The sequence below is a fragment of the Oculina patagonica genome, chromosome 1, assembly GCF_052425735.1.
Source record: "Oculina patagonica isolate OP01 chromosome 1, crgOcupat, whole genome shotgun sequence".
Taxonomy (NCBI): Eukaryota; Metazoa; Cnidaria; class Anthozoa; order Scleractinia; family Oculinidae; genus Oculina; species Oculina patagonica.
This window is the reverse complement of record NC_135758.1, coordinates 6,974,502-6,997,772: the sequence shown is the minus strand read 5'-3', so window position 1 is coordinate 6,997,772 and position 23,271 is coordinate 6,974,502. Positions and strand designations below refer to the sequence as shown.

Below are 23,271 nucleotides of genomic sequence, written 5' to 3'. Positions count from 1 at the left end.
GTGGTTTCCGTCCTGCTAAATGTCACAAAATGAAGAAATCATTCCGGTTAACACAGTTTCGAGCGAGGAAATTTCCTCGCTCGAAACTCCAAAATCTCTCGGGCGAATCTCGCAAGTGTGACACGCGTGAATGCATTTTTCTCGACACGCGTGGATCACGCTTTCAAACCTGTTTGAGTGCTTGGACTACATTTGTGTACGGGTAGCCCTTTTCTTTATGTTCTTTTTGTAAATGCATGCTAGGGACTATTAAACTTTTAAATTAACTTTTGTCTTGTGTCGATTTTCGAGGGCTTGAGATGAAACCTATCTCCACGCGACAAAGCGATGTCACGCAACGCAATCCGACTGACCTCAGTAGGGTAGGGACAGGAGTGACATGACGTCAGAACCGCGGAACCAATCAAAATGTCCGATAATAAGAGCGGATGAATTTGAACCGAAGCAGTCCGCCATTTTATTCTTTCAACATGGCTTCCGAACACAACAAATTCCGATTTCCCATTTTAACAAGCGAAGAAGCCGTAGCAAATTGCAAGTCAATGTTTGGATCACAAGTTGCATTAAGTCTTGACGATCTTTCGCGACCACAGGTATGTTGTACATCGATAAAAATAATTTTTTAAGGACAACTTCTGTGTAAACCAATTGGTTAAGCTTGTGCTTGTGCATTGCATTGCAGGCCGTAGCCATATAACATATTTTACAACTGTTCGTAGCTCGATCAGCAAGATTTTATATTTTTTCATTGGAGAGTAGTAAGAAAATCAAGGCATGCAGGATTCAAGCTTACTGTCTGATAGTATGAGTTAATCTCAGGTCTTTTGATTCTGTATAAATTTGTTTTTAGTTTCAGCAGATGAAACGGTTCTATATTGGAGTTCTTTCAAACTTTGGTGTTTGCCCTGAGCAACTTACACAGGTAAATAAAAGATGTGCAGAATAATTTTGTTGTTTTGGGACTTAACAGTTTATTGCCTTGTGTGAGAGACTGCTACCGATTGAGAGCAATTTGGTGTAAAAAGATTACAATGAGACTGAGTAAAAAGACAGTGTAGTTCACATAAGCATTATACGTTTACTTCTGTGGAGGGCACTGTAGCCATTTAGTACACTGGATATTGTTTTTACCAATAGCTGCTATGTTTTTCGACATGCAAGGTACGGTGCTTTAAAGTCTGGCTTTCCCGGCCCGTCCAGAGGCAAGCACAAACATAAAGAATCACAAGTATACATGTGATGCTTCAAAAAATCTGCTTTCATCCTTGAGCTTGTGTCATTTCACACCCTGTTTGTATGGATTCTTGTGTTTGCCCTTATCCTTGCATTGCAAGTAAAATTCAGGCTTAAACCTAAGGTCCTCTTACCATCTACATATAGCCTACTTTCTATAAAATAGGGGCACAATCAATGTACATGTGAGAACCAAAAAACAAAACCAGGGCCCCCAGGGGCAAAGGGGGGAGGGGGTTTGCAGTGACAACATAACAAGACAACATTTTCTTGGTATACAGCCTCAGTTCAAGTCAATGGATGCCTTTGAACACCCAGAACTTCATGAAGAAAGTGCTCCATTAGTGATTCTAGCACTAGCTTTGTAAGTATATTTTTTATTGATTATCTAACCATGCTTTTAACCATGCACTGTAACTAGTATAACCTGTACCTGTAAAAGATGTAAGTTTATATACATACATGTATGAAGGTATAATAACCCAAAATTTATTTTTTGTTTGAAATAGCTTGACAATGTTCAGTCGGCGGCGCTTATAACCGAGGCGACTATAAGAGAAAATACGGAAATATATATATTTATTAATTGCAGGCAAACTGTGATATAAATAAATTCACCAATAAAATACACCAGAACAAAGGAGAAAATACCACCCGGGGGGGGCGGGGGGGGGCATGGAAGGAATTCACTACCAGTAAATGTACAATTTTATCTGGTACAATCTGGTAGAGAACCAAAAGTACATGTACATGTATAATGACTACATGTATAATGATAGTAAGCTTCGGGCCATAGATGTACACAGTCTGACATCATCGTCAACAACAACACCATCTGTACCATGCCATGCAGTCTGAGTCTTGTGCCGAAAAGAGGAAATGCGATGTACTGAATAATACAGGTACATGTATTACAAAAACAGTATCACTACACCACTGTTTCTTTCAGGCAACGATTCATGTTTGCTTGTGGAGTGGAAAATTTCAGCATCTTTGACATAGTTGCACCAAGTAAGTTAATTCACATTGTACAGTATTCAGTATTGTACATTTTCAAAGGGTGTTAAACCTGATTACCCAGTAGCAGATGTGTGTGTGTGTGTTTGGGGGGGGGGGGGGTTAAAGGTGAGGGAGGGGAGGGGAGTGATGGTTTTAGCCCCCAACCTTTTTGCCATTTAAAACAAAAGGTGCTCTTCTAAAATATTCACTCACTTCAGGTATTTTTTAATCTGGGCTCTCACTTATTCTGGGCTACAACTTGTTGCAACTTGCAAGAGTATGAATCTGTCACTGATAACACAGCCTTGTTTCTATAGTCCCTACCAGTACATACAACAGTGTCCATGCTTGTCTTAAGAATACATTCAGTGCATGTGACATATTAAACAGGGTGTAATTTCATTATCACCAGTAGTTTGTATATAATTTATGGTTACTGCATGACATCGAGTGCTCTGACTAACATTTTATTCTTCTTGATGCTGTTCTTTTACTTTCAGAACCAAAACGTACTCTGCATTGTATAAGGTAGGGCATTTTACGCTATCTTCCTATCTAACATGTACTAATACTAGGATTAAGGAAGGCAAAAAATGGAATTTTTTTTTTTTTTTTTTTTATAAAATTTTTTTCTCCTCTTTTCTTTTTTGTTTATATTAGACTCGGGGGGCGCTCCCGCCCGCTCTCACGCTTTGCGCTCGCTTCCACGCTTCACCCTCTGTGAGCTCGACTTGTAAGCAAGTCTGATTAATGCTCAGTTCTCACTAATTGTTCAATCAAATGAGTGTGCCATTTTTTCTGTCAACTGTACATTAACAATATTTCAAATATCTTTTAGTGCCATTGTTAACTTCACAAAATTCAAGGCTTCACGAGAACACATTTATGAAAAAGCACTTGCAGAAGTGGTGAGTGCTCATGTTGTTTATTTCTAATTTACATGTCTGAGAACCTACATTGCTGTTATCACTAATACAGTAGTTCACTAAAATTAATACAAGTGTATGTACCCTGTAGACACATACACTGTACATGTACACATGTTAAGTAGTGTTCTAATAAGGGGGCTGGGTCCTGGGTCAAAAACCCAACAATGTCAGCTACCTGGCCAAACAATTCACTCCGACAATTTTTTATTTTTTGGTTTCATTTATTATTTTTATTTGGTGGGATTCGGCCGTTCCATATACATGTAACCTGTGACCTGTTGGATTTCCTTGTTGACACTTTATTGTAAGTTAAAAGTTCATGTATCTGGAACCCTTCATGGACTGTATGTTTTTTATGATTGGGGTTGCAAGGGAGAAAGGGGTGGGGAGGTTGCTTTTTTGGGTGTTGCTTGCTTTGAATAATTATTGTAAGTTATAATTATTATAACTTACAATAATTATTCAAAGCAAGCAACCCCCCCCCCCCACCTCCCCCACCCCTACCCTCAACCCCTTACAACATAAATTTTACCTCAGTCTAGTCATTAATCACATTATTAATGATCCACGTTGATACAAGTATGTTGCACAACAAAACATTTACATAAACTACATGTATGTTTATTTTTATTGCATGGAATTTAGGACACAGCCACTGAGCAACGTCAGCAGTTGCTTGCACGGAATCAAGAACTCCAGAAAAAAATATTGGAACTTAAGTAAGATGTTAGTCATAATTATGGAGCTACTGTATTACATGTACATAACTGTAATTATGTGCAATGTTTATGGGCAAGACACATTTCTTAAGATCACTGTGTCTCTCTCCACCCAAACTGTTAGCCCAAGAATATCCTGATAAAAAAAAGTGTTACAGGGTGTAGGGGGTGTGTGTGTTTGACTTTGGGGGGGGGGGAAAGAGGAGGAAGAGGCAGGGGACAAGGTGAAGTTGTAGGCTTACCTGCAATAGCATATACAGTACAGATGTACATGTAGCATCCCATCCAGGGGGGAGAAGAGCAGTACTTTGTAACAGTGGGATCTTGATTTTTGAGCCCTCATTCCCTTGAACCTCCAGATAAATGGCAACATATAATAGTTATTTTAATTTATTTTTACTTCATGTACCTTGTAAACATACTAGTATGCCTGTGGTTCTGGTCCCACGGCCGGTCGGCCTTGGGGGTGGGGTGACTGGGCGTCTGTGGTCTTTTACTCCTGTCGCTCTTCTCGGTGTCGCAGCGCACGTGGGAGGTTGGGTTGATACGTCGATTACGGCTTTCCTGTTTCTGTTGGTGTTTTCTTGGCATGGTATAAAATGTAAATATAATGCTTTGTTGATCATGCAGAGCAAAAAGAGCAGAGGAGGAACAACAAGTACAAAAGGTATGGGTAGACTATAAAATACATCTTAGTTTGTCAAAATTATAGATGATACATGTAACTGTGCAGTGTACATACTGTATGACTGTTTTAGCTTACAGTGCCTTTTTTTGTTTCCAATCATTAGCTTGACAGTGAAGTCCAAGAATTACAAAATAGTGTTAGTGACCTCAACAAACAGCAGGTTAGTGCGAACTTAAAGCAATATTATACCAGCTGTGGAAATTTTATTTACTGGGTAATTATATACAATGATGTGTACATGTACCTCTGTTGTAATGTTGATCTGTATGACTCGTTGTTAACCTGTGTTTTTTTTTTTTCTTTTTCAAAATGTTGATATAGGCTGCAGAAGTGAAAAACTTTCAACAACTGAAGACCTATAATGCTGAACTCAGTTCAAAAAAGGTTGAACTTTGATCATTATTTTACTGCTGATTACATATTTTATGCTTGGTTAACAAAGAACCTTTAAATATAAATGCCAACCAGTTGATCATCTGCGACTGCAGAGTCCAGTCTTAGACCAAGTTGTGGGCGCGCTTCCCGCGCCAACATGTGGACAGTCTCCCACTTGTGAGGAGTGCCCCATCGGGACACTTTTAAAACTAAGCTAAACGTTTTTTCATATGATCTTTAGTATTTTCTTTTTTAATGAATTTTAGTATTTATAATGAGCTTCAGTATTTTTTTTTATTTATTTTTTTTTTTTTATGAATTTTAGTATTTTTAATGAACTTTAGATTTTAAGAATTAGTATTTATCCTATATTGTAATTTTAAATATTTTTTACTTGTAAGGGCATTGAGATTTTTAATGTAATGCACTAGAAATAAATTATTATTATAATTATTATTATTATTAATATATTATGTTGACATAATTTGTTTTAGGCCGAAGTAAAAGTAAACTTAGCTGCTTTGAAGCAAGACTGTGAAAGTCTTAAAGCCAAGATTGTACAGTCACCTGACAGATTTAAAGGGGTAAGTACGATAACGTGTGTTCTTGTATGTGTTGTTCATTGAATCAGTATGCTTAAATACAGTCAAGTACATGCACTATGCCCGGCGTATCCAATCGAACGTTTCGTAAATAAATCGAACCCAATCGAACACCAATCATTCAATTGGGTTCGGTAATCGAACTCACAATAAAATTGGGCCATTCAAACAAAATCGAATGTTCGATTAACTAACAGTCGACAATCGAACAAAGTTGAAGGTTCAATTACTGAACAGTCGACAATCAAACTCAATCTAACGTTTGATTACCGAACTCCTGTTTGTTTATATTGTGGACATTTTGTATGGTGTGCACACTGTCCCCCTAGTTATTCCTGCGTGATTTACTTATCAAGAGACGGATTCCAAACAAAATCGAATCGGATTGAGTTCTATTGTGTTCCATTGGTCCGATTGGAAAATCGAAAATCGAACTCACAGCAAAATAGATGTTCGATTTTGTTCGATTACCTACCCAATCAAACGATCGGTGTTCCATTGGGTTCAATTGATTTTTGGTTCGATTTTGTTCGATTGGATATGCCGGGACTATGAAACATTGTTGTGATTTCTAGGTACTTCAAAATCTTTCGGAAGATATTATGTATAAACACTAGCTTACACATTGTATCACCCAGAAGTTTCAACTGAAAGCAATATTGTTTGAATCAGCTGTAAGTTTGATTTGATTGTAATCATACCCCTGTTTTGAAAGGAATTGGCTCGTCTGACAAGTGCAGTGCAGTCTGTCAGAGAAGCCAGGGATGAGAGAAATACCCGGCTACAAGAAATCTGTGCCCAGCAAGATAGCAGCCTGCAGTATACAGAGGTGTGTGTACACTTGTTAATACCTGAGCCTGATATATATACATGTACACCGTACCTATACTGTGTATTATTATTTCCAGCATTGTAGGCCTGCAATGTGTGCAGAGAGCAATATACAGTATTGTCATTATTCTGCAGTAGTTGTATAAGTCAAGAGCACTTGAGATACATGTAGTTATCTACCAAAACCCCTATTAAAATGTAGACCTATAACCTGACTGTATGCAGAGACATACATGTAGATAAAATTACTATTTTTATAGGCCTGCAATGCATGCAGACAGCTAGCTAAAGTCTTTCATGTTTGGAGAGCAATGGATGGGCTTAGCATTTCCCTTGCTCCACCAACTGCCCCCTGATCTTTAAGGCATTCTCACCACCATGGTTGTCATCATTACCCAAACTCTTTGTGCCTAACAGAACATAATTATATTATTTGTACATTGTAAAACAGCATTGATCATACCTCTTATCAACAGTGTATACCTTTCTGGACTGCTACTAACTTTATTAGGGGTGGTGAATGGTCCATCAAAAAAAGTATTTCTCGCAAAATTTTAGCCAAATTTCAGAGGTTGCATCATGTCCAATTAATTTTTCTTTGATGCCTTCTCAAAGTCTCGGATTTCTTTTGCAAGGCTAAAAAGTCTCGGGTTCCGAAAAGAGGTGTCGGTCTCGCCGTCTCACAAAGTCTTGCATTTATCATCCGACACCCCTTTTATTTGTGCTACTTTCCAAGACAGACCCATCCTTTTACCCCGGATGTAAAGTGTACAAGTAGTACCCTTATCCTACTAATAAAAAGTTTATCTTCTTCTTGGATGTCTAACAGGATGGCCAGACAGCCTTGAAAATGATAACAGGAATTGGCCTCGACATGGATAAACTGCGGTAATGGACCTTTATGTTTATTATTATATGCACTGTACAGTTCCCCCTTAGACATACACAACACTGTACGTTGTAACCAAATAAAACATCATCTTACACTGCCTTGCTTTTGTATTGTTCTCTCAGAGAGGAGACTGCCAAGCTTGAAGAGCTTCAAGATAAAAATGTCAGTCAAAAAGAAGTGCTAAGAGACATGACTGCAAAGATAGAGGTACATGTACATGTCTAATAATCCTTACTAAAAAGTTAAATCAGCCCAATGTTGGTTAGCATTGTTGTTAAACTCTCCTACTGTAGTCACAAAAATTCTGCATCTGTTTTTTTTTTTTTTTTTTTTCACGGTCAATAATTTGTGATCTCCTTGGAAAACATGTACACTGTAGGCTCCTTGAAGTCTTCACACCTTTCAACAAAATTAATGATCGGGTTGTCAGGACTTTCTTCAATATGATATTTAAATTGATACAGTCGTGGGTGTTTCAATTTGTTATAAAATGGCCCTAATGTACCTGGATAGATGAATCATTTCTTTGATTTTTGGATGGTTTGCCCACTTGAGTCTTACCACGTGGAATGGTTCATTCCTGCTAGTGTACTTGGCACTGAAAATGCTGTAGCCACAAATTAGCCTACAATGTCCATGTAGGTAGTTGTAACTGATAATTATTTCTTTTTACAAGGAATGTACAATGCACAACAAAGTAATGAAATTAATTTATTTAATATTTTCAAATTAGCAACTCCGCAGACAGCAGGCCTCAAAACAAGAGAAACTTTCCCGACTGATGAGGCAGTATGATAAGAAGGTTGCTGCCAACCACGATGCTACAGATCAATTAAAAAGGTAAATTGCCCAGCTACTAGTAGTCTCCTTCCAAGCCATTTTGTGTGAAGTCAAGCAATGCTCCCTGGGGGAAAGTGTTGCGTGACATCCCAAAAAATAATATTAATGGCAGTAAGAAGACTAAGCTACTAGTGTCAAAAAACAATCTTCATGACTGCACCAGATTGTACAATTTAAGTACTTGCAATGAAAAACATATTCACTTGGCTACATGTAATTAAATCGAACTTCTCTATTATATTTTGAAGGGAGCAGGCACATTTAGAAAAGAAGATAGCAGAGAAGGAAAATTACCTGGAGGGACAAGACAAGCAGATGGCCAATCTGTCAAGAATGGTATGTTTTGTTAAAGTTGATTGAATTATTTTAATGTTAAAAATTAATAAGGGATTGATTCTTGAATCTTTGGTTGTGTAAACTTGGGGTTTGTTTTATTTGGTTATACTACGTGTATGCCTGCAAGAAAACTTTCCTAACCACTTTTCCAATGTAAACAACTATGGAACGAATAATGCTATGCCCAGATGACATTTTATCAAGATTCCACTGACTACTGTGGGAGGCGTGGTGGCCTAATGGTTAGTGCGCTGGACTCCGGATCGAGCGGAACCAGTTTGAGCCCCGGCCAGGGTAATTTGTGTTGTGATTTTGGGCAATACACTTTACTCTCATAGTGCCTCTCTCCACCCAGGTGTATTTAAATGGGTACCGGCGACATAATGCTGGTGGAGGGGAACCCTGCAAATGTACTAGCATCCTATTCAAGGGGGGATAGAAATATTACTAGCCCCATAATGCTACAGAAACCGGGATAAGCTCCGACAGTGTGGGCCGCATGGCTTGTGGCTTCCCTTTTCTTCTGACTACGGTAAGCCAGTACTGCCATGTAAATAATTTATTTTGGTCCCAGTTTGAGATTGGGTTCTGAAAAAGTATGCAGGGTTTTCATAAAGAATTTCAACAGGGGGAGAATAGTGTAAAGTAACTGGAGGATGATTTTTAAAGGTTTCACATCTTAATAAAAAATAGGTACAGGCCTTTGAAATTTAGCCGGAGAATTCTACGTAGTAGCCGGAGAATTCTCCGATCCCTGATGCCTAATGAACACCCTGAGTATGTGTAGCTACAAGTGGTCTTAATGTTATTATACCACAGGTCAAGGAAGAGGAAGATCATCATGAGCAGGACATGGAAAAACTACGTACAGCATATCAACAGATGTTAGCACAGGTATGGAAGAGTGTAGCAAAGTCCCATGTTCGATGTGCAGGGATTTCAAAGTGTTTTGAAGTAGGCTTCAGCAACTGAAAGAGTAGGTGGCTGTGACAACGCCAGGCTTGGAATGTCCCGAGCAGTTGCTGTGACCAGGGTAACCCGCCACATACATGTACTTGTAACCAGGCTTGTTTTGAAAACCCTAATATTATTAATGTGGAATCTCGCACTAATGAAATACATTGTACTTCATGACGCTGACGGGGGGCCTTTAACTACAGCATGATGGCAATTTTCCAATATGGTGCAAAGCTGTGCTCTCAGTATAATTGCAGAGTGCCCAAAAGCTCTTATGTAACAAAATCTTGGGTGTACAGCCAGTTACTTATCAATGAAAACGGCTTGGGATTGGCAGCTACATGTTAAGTACATCAAAGATTAACTACCCAATATTTATTGTCTTTTGTCACAAATATATGCATGAGAGCTAAATAAGTTCTGACAAGCATCGGAAAGGTAACACCGCAAATAATTTTGTTTCACCGAACACCGTAGGTTTAAAAACACAAAGTTAACATTGCACATCGTAGGGTTTGAGATCACCCCAACACCACAAGATGGGATCTCATTCACTGCTACACTGCATTAAAAAAATCGCAACACGGCAAACCCCCATGTCCCTCTCTTAATTGTCATAGTCTATAAGATTCGAACTTTGGTCGGACACCGTACCTCACCGATTTCGCTGAAATTTGGCATGCAGTCTTGTTTTAGGGTCCTAACTACCAAATGGATATTAAAAAGTTTCAATTCTTTTTATTTTGGAAAATATCGAGAAGGCCGATTTGAAGCGTCCGTGACGGCTCGCCAACATGGCGGATCGAAGGTGTTCTTGTTAGTTCGACACTGAACCTGCCGTCACAGTTTCTCGATCATACTTGGCATAGTTATAAAGAACTATCTTTCTTCTTTCTATATATCAAAATAGATTTGGCAAATGTTGAGTTTGGATGATCAACGGCCAAGAAGTTCGAAGGTATGTTAACGATGTTTTGAACAGTCTCAAATTTACTACAAAATGAAAGGCTAATAACTCCACTGTTATCTCGATTTAGAAGTAGCCATTTACCATAAACAAAGCTTGTTCATTGGTGAATTGATTCCATTAATAAAAAAATTGGGGAAATGTAACCGTTAAGACTAAAAAAATATGGAACCTCTAGTAAATTGGCCATTTCAGCGCAATTTCAGCGGATCAGCTCATTTAACAGCAAATAATCGGGAGAAACATGAAAGGGTTACAGTCGTTTATAATAAGCAGTTTCCATGTATTCTTTGCTTATCTGAAACAAATACATGATCTTTGCCAAAGATATGGCGATTTTTGAGCGTACGATCGTTTCTCCAAATTTTTATGTCGGCAACTTTATTTTATTTGTTGTCGAGATTATACGCTGTTGTTATTCAATATTCGTTTCACAAGAACTTCTGTTGCTCGCATTTCCCAAATCACTGTTTAAGAAATTGCCCATTCCGTAACAGGGTCATTCTTACTTTTTCTTTAAAAATTACTAGGAAAGCAAGAATGTCATAGAACGGTTTTATACTAGTAAAAATACCTGTCAGACAAAAATTCAACTGTTTGTGTTATCTGGCTGTTTTCACAAATATGCAAATTTAGGAATTCTTAAAGTGCCTATATCTTTAACTATTTCACGCTTAAAGATTCCTCTAAATCTTTTCGCCTACCTTTAGGACAAACGAAGTTTTGTGTCTCCAAGCAGAATGCTCGTTATCAGCAATGAAAGTCGAAGAGATACAGAAGCTCGAGTAAAATTCTAACTGCTGTGAAATGAACATCGTTTGAGCTTGACGTGTATTTATAGATTGCTCATTTAACAGCAAATAATCGGGAGAAACATGAAAGGGTTACAGTCGTTTATAATAAGCAGTTTTCAGGTATTATTTGCTTATCTTAAACAAATACATGATCTTTGCCAAAGATATGGCGATTTTTGAGCGTACGATCGTTTCTCCAAATTTTTATGTCGGCAACTTTATTTTATTTGTTGTCGAGATTATACGCTGTTGTTATTCAAGTATTCGTTTCACAAGAACTTCTGTTGCTCGCATTTCCCAAATCACTGTTTAAGAAATTGCCCATTCCGTAACAGGGTCATTCTTACTTTTTCTTTAAAAATTACTAGGAAAGCAAGAATGCCATAGAACGGTTTTATACTAGTGAAAATACCTGTCAGACATAACTTCAACTGTTTGTGTTATCTGGCTGTTTTCACAAATATGCAAATTTAGGAATTCTTAAAGTGCCTATCTTTAACTATTTCACGCTTAAAGATTCCTCTAAATCTTTTCGCCTACCTTTTGGCCAAACGAAGTTTTGTGTCTCCGGGCAGAATGCTCGTTATCAGCAATGAAAGTCGAAGAGATACAGAAGCTCGAGTAAAATTCTAACTGCTGTGAAATGAACATCGTTTGAGCTTGACGTGTATTTATAGATTGCGCTCGAGCTCCGTTAATTAAGTTTATTCATTTGGCGATCAAATAAAAATCAATGAATGATCAGTGGTGCCTTCGTATCCTCTTTTGTTCTTTTACACAGTGGCCTGAATTTGGAACCGTTCGGGGAATGGATTATCAATTACTCTTCGTTATGCCATGTCAACCCTTAATGTGGGAGCGCCGCGCCTCAATTCACGATAAAAAATTTATGGCCGCCCGGTCCATTTATGTAGTTCTCCGCCAGGTCTCTCAATAGGCAGGTTACGAGCCTAGTGGCCCATCCGGCCGGAGCTCATACCGGTTTCCGCAACGTGAAGCGGCAACGAGTATTTTTTACTCCACCCGGATGGGATGCTATTCCATCGCAGGGTTACCTCCCTTCCCGAAAAGCTAAAGATTGACTGGCAATCATTTTTTAACCTGGGTAAGGAAAGGGACTCTGGGAGTTGAGAGGCTTTCCAAAGAACTTAACGCATTGTCCCCCAAAAGCTCTATCCAGGACTGTTTGGTCCAGAGTCCAGCGCAGTGACAATTATTAGGCCATCACGCTCCCCAACCGTGAAAGAAAGTGCAAAAATCTGCTTGTATAAGCCCTGGGGTTGTACAGTTTCGTACGAAATGTGGGCTTTTAAATGTGTTAATTAAGTTTATTCATTTGGCGATCAGATAAAAATCAATGAATGATCAGAGTTATTAAAATCCATTTCTAAGCACGAGAGACACGGAAGTTTGTTTCAGAAGCATTTATGCATAGAAATACCGGTTTATTATTGACTGACGCGGTTAAAAAATACTCGGCTTCTAGCGGTAAATCTGCATTTATAATAGCTGGGAGTTTGGGGGTTTTTTTGGTGTTGTTGTAGGAAGGCGGGGGGAGGGGGTGGAAGTGGTGCCTCCGAATCCTCTTTAGATCTCTGACACAGTGGTCTGAATGTTGAACAAAAGAGCTCATCTGTTAATAAGCATAATGCGAGCTGATTTTGAAATGAACATGACTTTACGTTTGTGTCATCAGTAATTATCGTGTTCGAAGAAGGCGTGGCTTACTCGCGGCAAGAACAACATAACAGTGAAGCTAACACATTTTCCTCATTGATTTGAAATGAATTTCGAATCAATTCTTTTTAGGGCAAGTTAAAAGATACAAATGTTTTTCGTCCAGATTTTTACAAAAAAAGCAGGTGAGAACTTGGCTGTTTTTGTTATCTCGGACTTTTTTTTTATTAAAGTCGAACCTCTCGAGCTCCATAAGGACACCTCTCGTGATGCGTCATGACTTACATCACGTATGTCCTTATCGCCGACCTAGCTAGGTCAAGAAAGGGACTACCGTAATTACTCGAGTAAGCGCCGCGGCGCTTATTAAATTTTTTACGCCTCCAGTGCGGCGCTTATTCGAGGGCGGCGCTTATTAAAAAGTTTGACGCCACAAAGAATCTAATCCTTAACATTTATTAAAATAGGGTCCCCTGATTGCCAAAAGTCGTCTCTTGCTGAAGATTGTACTGAAGAATGTTCAATAGAAAAACTGAGCGGTAAAACAAGCACTTTGAACTGCAGAACGTCGCTTTTGATGGAAAGAAATGGAAAAGAATTCTGTTTCTAGTTAAACAGATTTCCTTGAATAAGCGCCGCATCGGGACTGCGGCGCCGGGGGCGGCGCTTATTCGAGGACGGCGCTTATTCGGGGGCAGCGCTTATTCGAGTAGATACGGTATGATAGTACAGAGGCTTTCCGAAGAACTCAACGCAATATCCCCCCAAAGCTCGAACCGGGATTTAAAAATCTCAAAAAAGTGTTAATATGAATTGTAAATCCACTCATAGCGGTCTGGCCTTACTAAAACCTGGAGAGAGAAAAGACAGTGGGCAGATAAATGAAAGCTGTTCGAGAGTACGCTGTTGAGCAGATTCTGTGAAATTCCCCTTTTTATCCTTTTCTCTCATAAGCCCTCCCAATTCAAGGCCCATATATTTCTTCCAAGTCAACTGTCAAAGTTTAAGGCCACTTTTTTCCTAACAGGTTACCGTCTTGAGAGTATTAAATTTTATTAAATCTTGGTGACACTGTCCCTTTAATTCATTAATGTAATTCAAATCAGTTTATAAAAACGTTTTTCAGAAAACAAGAAGTTTTTTTAATTTCGCTTTAAGCCACCGCACCCCAACCACGGATATAAGACCTACCACATTTAAAAGCCCACATTTCGTACCAAACTGTACAACCCCAGGGCTTATACAAGCAGATTTTTGCACTTTCTTACACGGTTGGGGAGCGTGATGGCCTAACAATGGTCACTGCGCTGGACTCTGGACCAAACAGTCCTGGATAGAGCTTTTGGGGGACAATGCGTTAAGTTCTTTGGAAAGCCTCTCAACTCCCAGAGTCCCTTTCCTTACCCAGGTTAAAAAATGATTACCAGTCAATCTTTAGCTCTTCGGGAAGGGAGGTAACCCTGCGATGGAATAGCATCCCATCCGGGTGGAGTAAAAAATACTCGTTGTCGCTTCACGTTGCGGAAACCGGTATGAGCTCCGGCCGGATGGGCCACTAGGCTCGTAACCTGCCTATTGAGAGACCTGGCGGAGAACTACATAAATGGACCGGGCGGCCATAAATTTTTTTATCGTAAATTGAGGCACGGCGCTCCCACATTAAGGGGTGACATGGCATAACGAAGAGTAATTGATAATCAATTCCCCGAACTGTTCCAAATTCAGGCCACTGTGTAAAAGAACAAAAGAGGATAGGAAGGCACCACTTCCACACTCCCTCCCCCCCCCCTCCCCCCCTCAAAAAAAAACTACACCAAAAAACACCCCAAACTCCCAGCTATTATAAATGCAGATTTCCCGCTCAAAAATAAACCGGTATTTCTATGCATAAATGCTTCTGAAACAAACTTCCGTGTCTCTCGTGCTTAGAAATGGACTTTAATAACTCTGATCATTCATTGATTTTTATCTGATCGCCAAATGAATAAACTTAATTAACGGAGCTCGAGCGCAATCTATAAATACACGTCAAGCTCAAACGATGTTCATTTCACAGCAGTTAGAATTTTACTCGAGCTTCTGTATCTCTTCGACTTTCATTGCTGATAACAAGCATTCTGCCTGGAGACACAAAACTTCGTTTGGCCAAAAGGTAGGCGAAAAGATTTAGAGGAATCTTTAAGCGTGAAATAGTTAAAGATAGGCACTTAAAGAATTCCTAAATTTGCATATTTGTGAAAACATCCAGATAACACAAACAGTTGAATTTTTGTGTGACAGGTATTTTTACTAGTATAAAACCGTTCTATGGCATTCTTGCTTTCCTAGTAATTTTTAAAGAAAAAGTAAGAATGACCCTGTTACGGAATGGGCAATTTCTTAAACAGTGATTTGGGAAATGCGAGCAACAGAAGTTCTTGTGAAACGAATATTGAATAACAACAGCGTATAATCTCGACAACAAATAAAATAAAGTTGCCGACATAAAAATTTGGAGAAACGATCGTACGCTCAAAAATCGCCATATCTTTGGCAAAGATCATGTATTTGTTTAAGATAAGCAAATAATACCTGAAAACTGCTTATTATAAACGACTGTAACCCTTTCATGTTTCTCCCGATTATTTGCTGTTAAATGAGCAATCTATAAATACACGTCAAGCTCAAACGATGTTCATTTCACAGCAGTTAGAATTTTACTCGAGCTTCTGTATCTCTTCGACTTTCATTGCTGATAACGAGCATTCTGCTTGGAGACACAAAACTTCGTTTGTCCTAAAGGTAGGCGAAAAGATTTAGAGGAATCTTTAAGCGTGAAATAGTTAAAGATAGGCACTTTAAGAATTCCTAAATTTGCATATTTGTGAAAACATCCAGATAACACAAACAGTTGAATTTTTGTGTGACAGGTATTTTTACTAGTACAAAACCGTTCTATGACATTGTTGCTTTCCTAGTAATTTTTAAAGAAAAAGTAAGAATGACCCTGTTACGGAATGGGCAATTTCTTAAACAGTGATTTGGGAAATGCGAGCAACAGAAGTTCTTGTGAAACGAATATTGAATAACAACAGCGTATAATCTCGACAACAAATAAAATAAAGTTGCCGACATAAAAATTTGGAGAAACGATCGTACGCTCAAAAATCGCCATATCTTTGGCAAAGATCATGTATTTGTTTCAGATAAGCAAAGAATACATGGAAACTGCTTATTATAAACGACTGTAACCCTTTCATGTTTCTCCCGATTATTTGCTGTTAAATGAGCTGATCCGCTGAATTGGCGCTGAAATGGCCAATTTACTAGAGGTTCCATAATTTTTTATTCTTAACGGTTACATTTCCCCAATTTTTTTATTAATGGAATCAATTCACCAATGAACAAGCTTTGTTCATGGTAAATGGCTTGTTCTAAATCGAGATAACAGTGGAGTTATTAGCCTTTCATTTTGTAGTAAATTTGAGACTGTTCAAAACATCGTTAACATACCTTCGAACTTCTTGGCCGTTGATCATCCAAACTCAACATTTGCCAAATCTATTTTGATATATAGAAAGAAGAAAGATAGTTCTTTATAACTATGCCAAGTATGATCGAGAAACTGTGACGGCAGGTTCAGTGTCGAACTAACAAGAACACCTTCGATCCGCCATGTTGGCGGGCCGTCACGGACGCTTCAAATCGGCCTTCTCGATATTTTCCAAAATAAAAAGAATTGAAACTTTTTAATATCCATTTGGTAGTTAGGACCCTAAAACAAGACTGCATGCCAAATTTCAGCGAAATCGGTGAGGTACGGTGTCCGCGAACTTTAAAAAAAGCTCGAAAATTATGGAGTATTACACTTAAAAGCTTTTCACATTACCAAAGTTATACAAGTCGCCCAAAGACAAAAGTCCCTTGTGGCACCGGGGCTCTGCTAGAGAACAGCTCTGGTGGTGTCATGCTACTCTACCCCACCATGCAAACTGCCCCCAAACTCAACTCATTTTGTCCTATTTTCAGCTGGAAAACTACCACCAAGGACTTAACCGAGGCTGGGATAAAGTTATGACTGCCAATAACAGATGAACAATATATGTATATATATTTACACTTTAGAAATCTTGGATGTTAAAAAAATAATGTACATTGTACATGTATGGTTACAAAATGTTACACTATGCATTTGAATAGGGTGGTCAAGTACTCGTGAAGGACAAAATGGTTTGCAAGTGTCTCTGAGCTACACAACCTGTAGAAAACAATCATGTGACATTCAATTAAAGTTTTTTTTTTATTTAAACAATATTTTTATTATTAAGCAACTAGATAAAATGAGTTTCTCATCAAGTCTTACAAAAAAACTAAACTAAACTAAACTAAAGCTACAGTATCCATGTTGTTCAGTAGTCTGTTATTTCTGTAAATCTATACAGTGGAACCCCGATATAACAATCTTCGATATAACGATATTCCCGATATAACAATGAATATGTTATGTCCCGGCAATAGTAAAATGTATGGGACGGAACCCCGATATAAAGATTCCTCAATATAACAATATAATTTTACTGCCCCCTTGGCATATCGTTATCAGGGTTCCACTGTATCTCTCTTCAACACAATGTACATAATATGCAGCGTAATTGAGTGGTTGCCACAGAAAACACTGATTGCTTTTTTGATGCAAGCCAGTTAAACTCTAGTGTATCATGACTTGTATTAAAGTTCTGTTTTAAAAACTGGTTTGAAAAAATACATTAACATTGTATTGCAAAGCCTACAGTGTTTTTCAGTTTAATGTTACTTTACCCTGTGGTCATCATCAATTTGAAAACACACTAAAAATGTAGTCCATAGTGCAAGTCTGACAACTCTCATGAATGAATATTTTTTGAAATGCCATAGCATGCCAGAGATATGCCATTAACTTAATAAGTATGGTTTAATAATAAATTTATTTAACTTTATTAGCCCATTTGCACATGCAGCATTCATCTTTTCCATCTTGTCTAACACACTTTTGAGAATTTTAGTCAAAACCAGATCACTGTCAGTGTGGCCAGAAAGAATGAAAATGGTAGAACTTGTATCCGTCCTGATGTTGACGTGGTTGGTGGCTCTGTCACTAATAAAAGATATAGTATCCAATCAATCAGAACACTACCCAGCTATATCACCAAAACTGCCTCCTCCACAGGCTTTTCTAAGGCCGATTGAGCACAAATTCTGATAAAGAGTCGTGAGTGGGAGGATTGGGAGTGAGCACGTAGCGCGAGTGGGAGGTTTGGGAGCAAGCACAAAGCACGAGCGGTGGGTGAGCGGTGAGTTTCTCCCTTCTCCCCCCCCCCCCCTCTCTGCTTTCCTCGATAAGTAACTAGCATTTCTCCCAATGATCGCAAGCGACTGGGACGAGGCAGTCAAAAATTTAATAATTTAATTTCAAACATCACACAAATTAAAATTTAGCATCATTCTTACAGATCCAAAGGCAGATAGTCGCAAGAAATGAACTTGCACAAACAACTGCCCCCTGCTTTCTGAGACCAATTTGGCATAGAAATTCCAGGGTTCAAAATAAAATTACACCTTTTAGCCTGAATTTGTCGGCTTTTTTTTGTCAAGGCTCGTTTTTTGTGGCTGTTAAAGAGCCATGCATTTTCAAGCGACAAAATCCACTTGCATACATGATGTACCCATAGGTTTGCAATGCATTCTGGAGCAATTTTTCTGGGCAGATATTTCGCTTTCTATTCACCTTTAGGTTGTGCAAGACAGTTTTTTAAATATTTTCTTTTGTTCTGTTTTTTCCCCATGGCTCCCCTTGCACGATTTTTTTTCAGCTGTTTTTTTTTTTCTGTGCAGGATCTTTTTTTTTTAATTGCCCCTGCTCCCACCCCTCAAAAAAATAATGGTAAGTCCCTTACTGTTTGTGTACAATTGCCCATTTTGAACATGGGGCCCCAGGGGGGGGGGGGTACTCCGGGATGCAAGTGACAGGGATGTGCTAAGGATTTTTTGGGGGTCGAAATTTCAATTCCGGGATTTTTTTGGGTAGGAGAATTTGGCAGGTATTGTTTTGGGTATTAAAATCAAACTAAAGTGCCTTGGTGCGGCCTTGGCAATTTAGGGGTAATTTGACTAGGGATTTTTTGGGGCGTTTGTTTGGATAATGTCGGGAGACTTATGGATTTTTTTGGGTCCTGAGTTTAGCCTCCATTCAATCATCCCCGTTTCTTTGATCCCGGAGTACCCCCCCCTGGGCATGGGGCCGGCTTCTTTTCCCATATTACGGATGTCAAGCCATGATCTGCAATAATCGAAACCAATAATTACAACAAAACACACTGAAGATTACCTTTGAAGGTCGTGGGAGCATTGCACAGGTCACTTTTACAACACTGTGTACAAGTAGTTTTATCATTGTTCTTTATGCAGCCAGTCCCCGAGCGTTTACAGTCAACCTCAGCCTTGCATTCTAACTGAAAGGTCTGTGGGTCTGTAGAATCCAAAATTAAAGTAATCAATCACCGTTATTAAATTTACAATCAATGTATTTATTATTTACTAATCAATGTATTTGTTGTGGTTTATTTTGATTTTGATTTCTCATTGTCTCTCAAATTTATCTATAAACAGTAGCTAGCAAATGTATGTCAGTATTGAACCCAGGTATTGATCAATGAGTACTTCTTATATGACTAGTATTAGCCATTATCATAGATCATCATACATGTATATCTTCACATTTTACAGAATTATGTGTGTTTGGTAAACACAATGGTAAACTTCCTTTGATAGGTTTGTTACATACCAGATAACTTGTTTCTGTTGATGCGTATCATGCAAGTATTTTCTGCTCCACTACAGTTCTGGGTTTTGCTACAACCAGCATCCTGATAGGGTTCCTGTTTTGCTCCAACACAATTGTAGCATTTTAGAGAAGTTGCTGAAGTAAGATTGAAGAGGAAAACTTTGAATACATGTTAAGTCTGATCAAATAAGAATGCAAGTTGACAAGAGTTGAATTCTCAATCAATGCACTGACTAAACCAGCAAGAACTCGCCTGGGATGTTGTTTTTTTGGTGTGGGGGGGGGGGGGGGGGATTGTGCATGGTCCTTGCACCAACTGAGACGGCATCGCTTTTCACAAAAGGAGACGAGTGTAACTAACTGTCGCGGGTTGTGGTTGTGGGTTAAAGTCCTGGGTAACAAAAAAAGTCACAAAAAAATCGAGAGGATAACAAACATTTGTGAGAACATAGTTTGTGTATGGTTAGTCTGACGCAGAGTTTCGACTCGACCAAGGGACTCTTCAGAAGCCTTTCTGCTTAGCAAACTTGTTGGGGTGTCTGTAATACCAGGACAACCACAAAACACACTAGAACACCAAAAATGTTTAAACACAGGTGAGGTAGTAGGTAACCAATATACCAGCTATAAATTCTCTCTGTGAATTCTTCCTGTGAGTGCCTTTGTGTTGTACAAAATATGGCTTTTAGTGCGTTCTGTTTTTTCTGAAAACCGCAAAGTCAGCGCCCAAGGCTTAGGAATGAAACCGGAAGTGAAACGATGCAACAATAACGCTTAAATACAGTATTTTAAAATGTATTTCGTAATGGTGGTTGTAAATCAACGTGCAGATTCACGACGATTTTTTTTTTAATTTAAATTCTTTTATTCTATTTACAACAATAAAATAATTAATCTATAAGCTTACCTGTTTGAGGAAAGTCGAATAAAATTATCCCCAACACAGAAAGGGTAAAAATGCTCACTTTTATAAACATTTCGAACTGGATATCAATCTGTAAAGATATTAAATACGTCAACAACAGATTCCACTATCTATATTATAAAAAAGCAAGTGATATAATAGAAATTTTGTTTAGAGTATAAGTTTGCCATACGCTTTATAATTTGCTCAATGAATACACACGTAAATATTTTCGCATCCCGCGCGCGTGCCATCGCATGTAAATAAAAGTTGTTTTTTAATCGCTGCATTTTACATGAATTATTCTCTGATTGTCAGAGGCGAAAGTATTCAAAAGAAAGGGGAAGCTTTAACCTGTTTTGTCGCCCCAATTTTCCAAGTTTCTCACCTGAACTGCAAACGCCCAAAGTGAAACCCCACTCCTTCTTCCGTTTACCTTTCCCTTTCAAGTCCCTTTCAAAACACGCAAGAGATGGTCAGCGGAATTTCGTTATGTTATGTAAGGATAGTTTTTGTGTCCCTGACCAGCTTTCAATACGCGCCGTTTTAGTACAGGTTGGAATGAGTGAGACTGGACTGGACTGGATTTTCAACGGTGGATTTGTAAAACATGAATTTGTAAAAGGTAGATCTGTAAGACATGGATTTGTGAAATTCATTTGCTTCTGTCGTTCACGAATGGCACGGGTTTTAACCACCTCCCTTCCCCACCCTTGTCTGTCATGGGATTAAAAAAGAAGATGGTCATCTGTCAAGCAACAATAGAAAAAGCTATTACCGTGCATTGCAGAAATTGATAAGTATGTCAACAAAAAACAGACCAGCGTAAACAAAGTATTGATGTCAATTAGAAAGGCCTTAAACGGTGCATAAACTAAGGCCTTCACAGGTCAAAACGTTGTTACGGGAAAGAGCGCAGCTGAAGAGCACTTCTCTAACAGGACGGAAAGGGCAACTTTTAGAGTTCAGGTAAACTGTGCGATCATGGAAAACGTAACGCTGTGTTTACCACGGCCATTGCGTGTACCAGTAGCGATTGAAGTATCTTTTTTGTTTTTGTTTAAAAATTTGCATTACTTTCATTACGTTTTCGTCACACTTGGAGTTTGTTAGTCAGGAAATAATTCGTAGGAATTATTTCAATTTGCGATTAAGAAAGTTTTAGGTAGAAGACCTGTTGATAGATCTACTGAAATGTTTTTGTTTCTGTTGCTTTTCAGGCGAAGAGATGCTTTCGAAGTCTAGACTACAGAGCTATGCGCTTCATGTGGTCAAAAGAAAAGTGGTTCTTTACATACTTCTTACGAGTTTCCTTGCTGGTAACATTGGAAAACGTAAGTGTGCTCTTTTCTCTCTCTATTTTTATAAAATACAGCAGCGCATAGCTTAGAAATTTAGGACTTAATTTGAGTGAATCCGGCAATATTTGGCCTCGAAGCTTCTTTTCGAAAGTACCCCTCCCACTACGGTGAAAAGCAAACAGAAGCTGTTCTCTAACCTGGGTGGCAAAAGAAACAATTCTACACAGTCACCGCCTAGTTCTCTTTCTAAAACATAATCATCTGAAAAACAAACTTTTTCTGGAAAATAAAAAGGCCTCCGGCTTAAAAACATTTTTTACCCCACTGCATAGAGGAGGAGCTGTCATTGTAAGGAAAACTCATTTTCAGTTCAATAACTACACAATGATTTATTTTTATGTTGTGATACGATATCTACAAAGTACACAAACACAAAATTGCACCTCTTTTCATCACGCACGGAAATGCATGCACTCTACCCGAACCCAACTTTAAAAAAAAAAAATAAGCAAAAAACATCTGGCAGTGACGATTATACATGTATCTTTGGTTTGTGATGATTGCTTACGGTTTACCTACAGCTGAGATCGAGATAACGTATTGGGGACTTAGCTCGTCACCTAGAAACTGAAGAAGTTTCTAGAAACTAAACTGAGAAGGCGCACGATGGAAGCATATAAAGAATACTAGTCTATGTCAGGATTATATTTCTTTAGATTCCTTTTTAATTCCTGCTCAGCTGAAAACTCAATTTTATACCAGCCAAAAAAATGTTCGCCGAGGATGATTTTTTGAACAGATTTTTTGGCTGAAGAAAATATGAAGCTGCATTTATTTGTATTGTTTTCTTGTTACTCATGTTAGCTGGATTTACGTAATTGTCAATGCCAGTTTCGAAACTTGTAAATACAGTTCACTTTGCACTGTCTCTGTTTACCTCTCCAGAATTTTCTTACAATTCCACCATCACCGAGGTATCTCCATTGAGTTCATTGACCTTTTAGCAAATACGTTAAATGTAGCAAACGGTTAGCTTTATTTCAAAGTCGAGCGCATATAGTGCTGATCCCAGCTTGTGCCCCTAGCAATCCTGAAATAACTATCTATAAATGCATAGAACTGAAGATACAAAATACAGTACGTATTTACTTCGCCTTGTTGCATACCGTACCTAAAAAACAAACAGACGAAAATAGCGTAACTAAAAATAAAAACAACTCAAGTGCAGATCGATTGCTTTTGTATACGTTGTTATTCGTATCATGTTTTTCCTTCCTTCGACGACATGTATCACTAAATTAAACCTTTCTTTTCTTCCCTTTTTTTAAAAAAGTACCACTTTCCTTATAATGTTTTTTTGGAAGATGGCGACCTACTAGAACTCTGTAGTAAACAATGTAGTTTCGGCCCCTTTTAAAGTTGTCAAAA

General features: G+C 38.4%; 2 protein-coding genes and 1 pseudogene across 3 annotated transcripts in view; 2 read left to right on the top strand and 1 right to left on the bottom strand.

Moving 5' to 3' along the window:
- Positions 1–388: 388 nt before the first annotated feature.
- Positions 389–17,802, top strand: LOC144653867 (kinetochore protein Nuf2-A-like). The gene is made up of 18 exons (XM_078513989.1): positions 389–593; positions 851–922; positions 1,515–1,597; positions 2,183–2,244; positions 2,733–2,760; positions 3,071–3,140; positions 3,807–3,880; positions 4,511–4,547; positions 4,672–4,728; positions 4,890–4,952; positions 5,438–5,527; positions 6,261–6,374; positions 7,206–7,264; positions 7,391–7,475; positions 8,002–8,108; positions 8,357–8,444; positions 9,264–9,338; positions 16,848–17,802. Exons 1-18 carry the CDS (start codon positions 429–431, stop codon positions 16,911–16,913), a joined length of 1,395 nt encoding a protein of 464 aa, XP_078370115.1. The 5' UTR covers positions 389–428; the 3' UTR covers positions 16,914–17,802.
- On the bottom strand, positions 17,111–21,005 carry LOC144653894 (uncharacterized). Its single transcript, XM_078514033.1, has 5 exons — positions 20,931–21,005; positions 20,546–20,633; positions 19,639–19,773; positions 19,183–19,323; positions 17,111–17,952 (listed from the first exon to the last, which is right to left on the bottom strand). The coding sequence occupies exons 2-5, from the start codon at positions 20,613–20,615 to the stop codon at positions 17,861–17,863; spliced, it is 438 nt and encodes a 145-aa protein (XP_078370159.1). The 5' UTR covers positions 20,616–20,633; positions 20,931–21,005; the 3' UTR covers positions 17,111–17,860.
- Positions 21,006–21,417: 412 nt separating this feature from the next.
- Positions 21,418–23,271, top strand: part of LOC144653799 (uncharacterized) — a 40,217-nt pseudogene continuing 38,363 nt past the window's right edge. The window contains exons 1-2 of the transcript XR_013570826.1: positions 21,418–21,511; positions 21,763–21,876. The product of XR_013570826.1 is annotated as an uncharacterized LOC144653799 (transcript). The remainder of the gene's footprint in view (positions 21,512–21,762; positions 21,877–23,271) is intronic.

What these genes read in the sequence shown, in the direction of transcription:
- LOC144653867 (XM_078513989.1), top strand. Translation starts at nt 429, where the DNA reads ATGAATTTGAACCGAAGCAGTCCGCCATTTTATTCTTTCAACATGGCT. An exon ending in AAAAAGCACTTGCAGAAGTG is followed by an intron (nt 3,141 to 3,806) that starts GTGAGTGCTCAT and finishes CATGGAATTTAG; the next exon opens with GACACAGCCACTGAGCAACG. An exon ending in AAAAAAATATTGGAACTTAA is followed by an intron (nt 3,881 to 4,510) that starts GTAAGATGTTAG and finishes TTGATCATGCAG; the next exon opens with AGCAAAAAGAGCAGAGGAGG.
- LOC144653894 (XM_078514033.1), bottom strand. Translation starts at nt 20,615, where the DNA reads ATGTTTATAAAAGTGAGCATTTTTACCCTTTCTGTGTTGGGGATAATT. An exon ending in ATTCGACTTTCCTCAAACAG is followed by an intron (nt 19,774 to 20,545) that starts GTAAGCTTATAG and finishes ATCTTACTTCAG; the next exon opens with CAACTTCTCTAAAATGCTAC. An exon ending in CAACAGAAACAAGTTATCTG is followed by an intron (nt 19,324 to 19,638) that starts GTATGTAACAAA and finishes TGGATTCTACAG; the next exon opens with ACCCACAGACCTTTCAGTTA.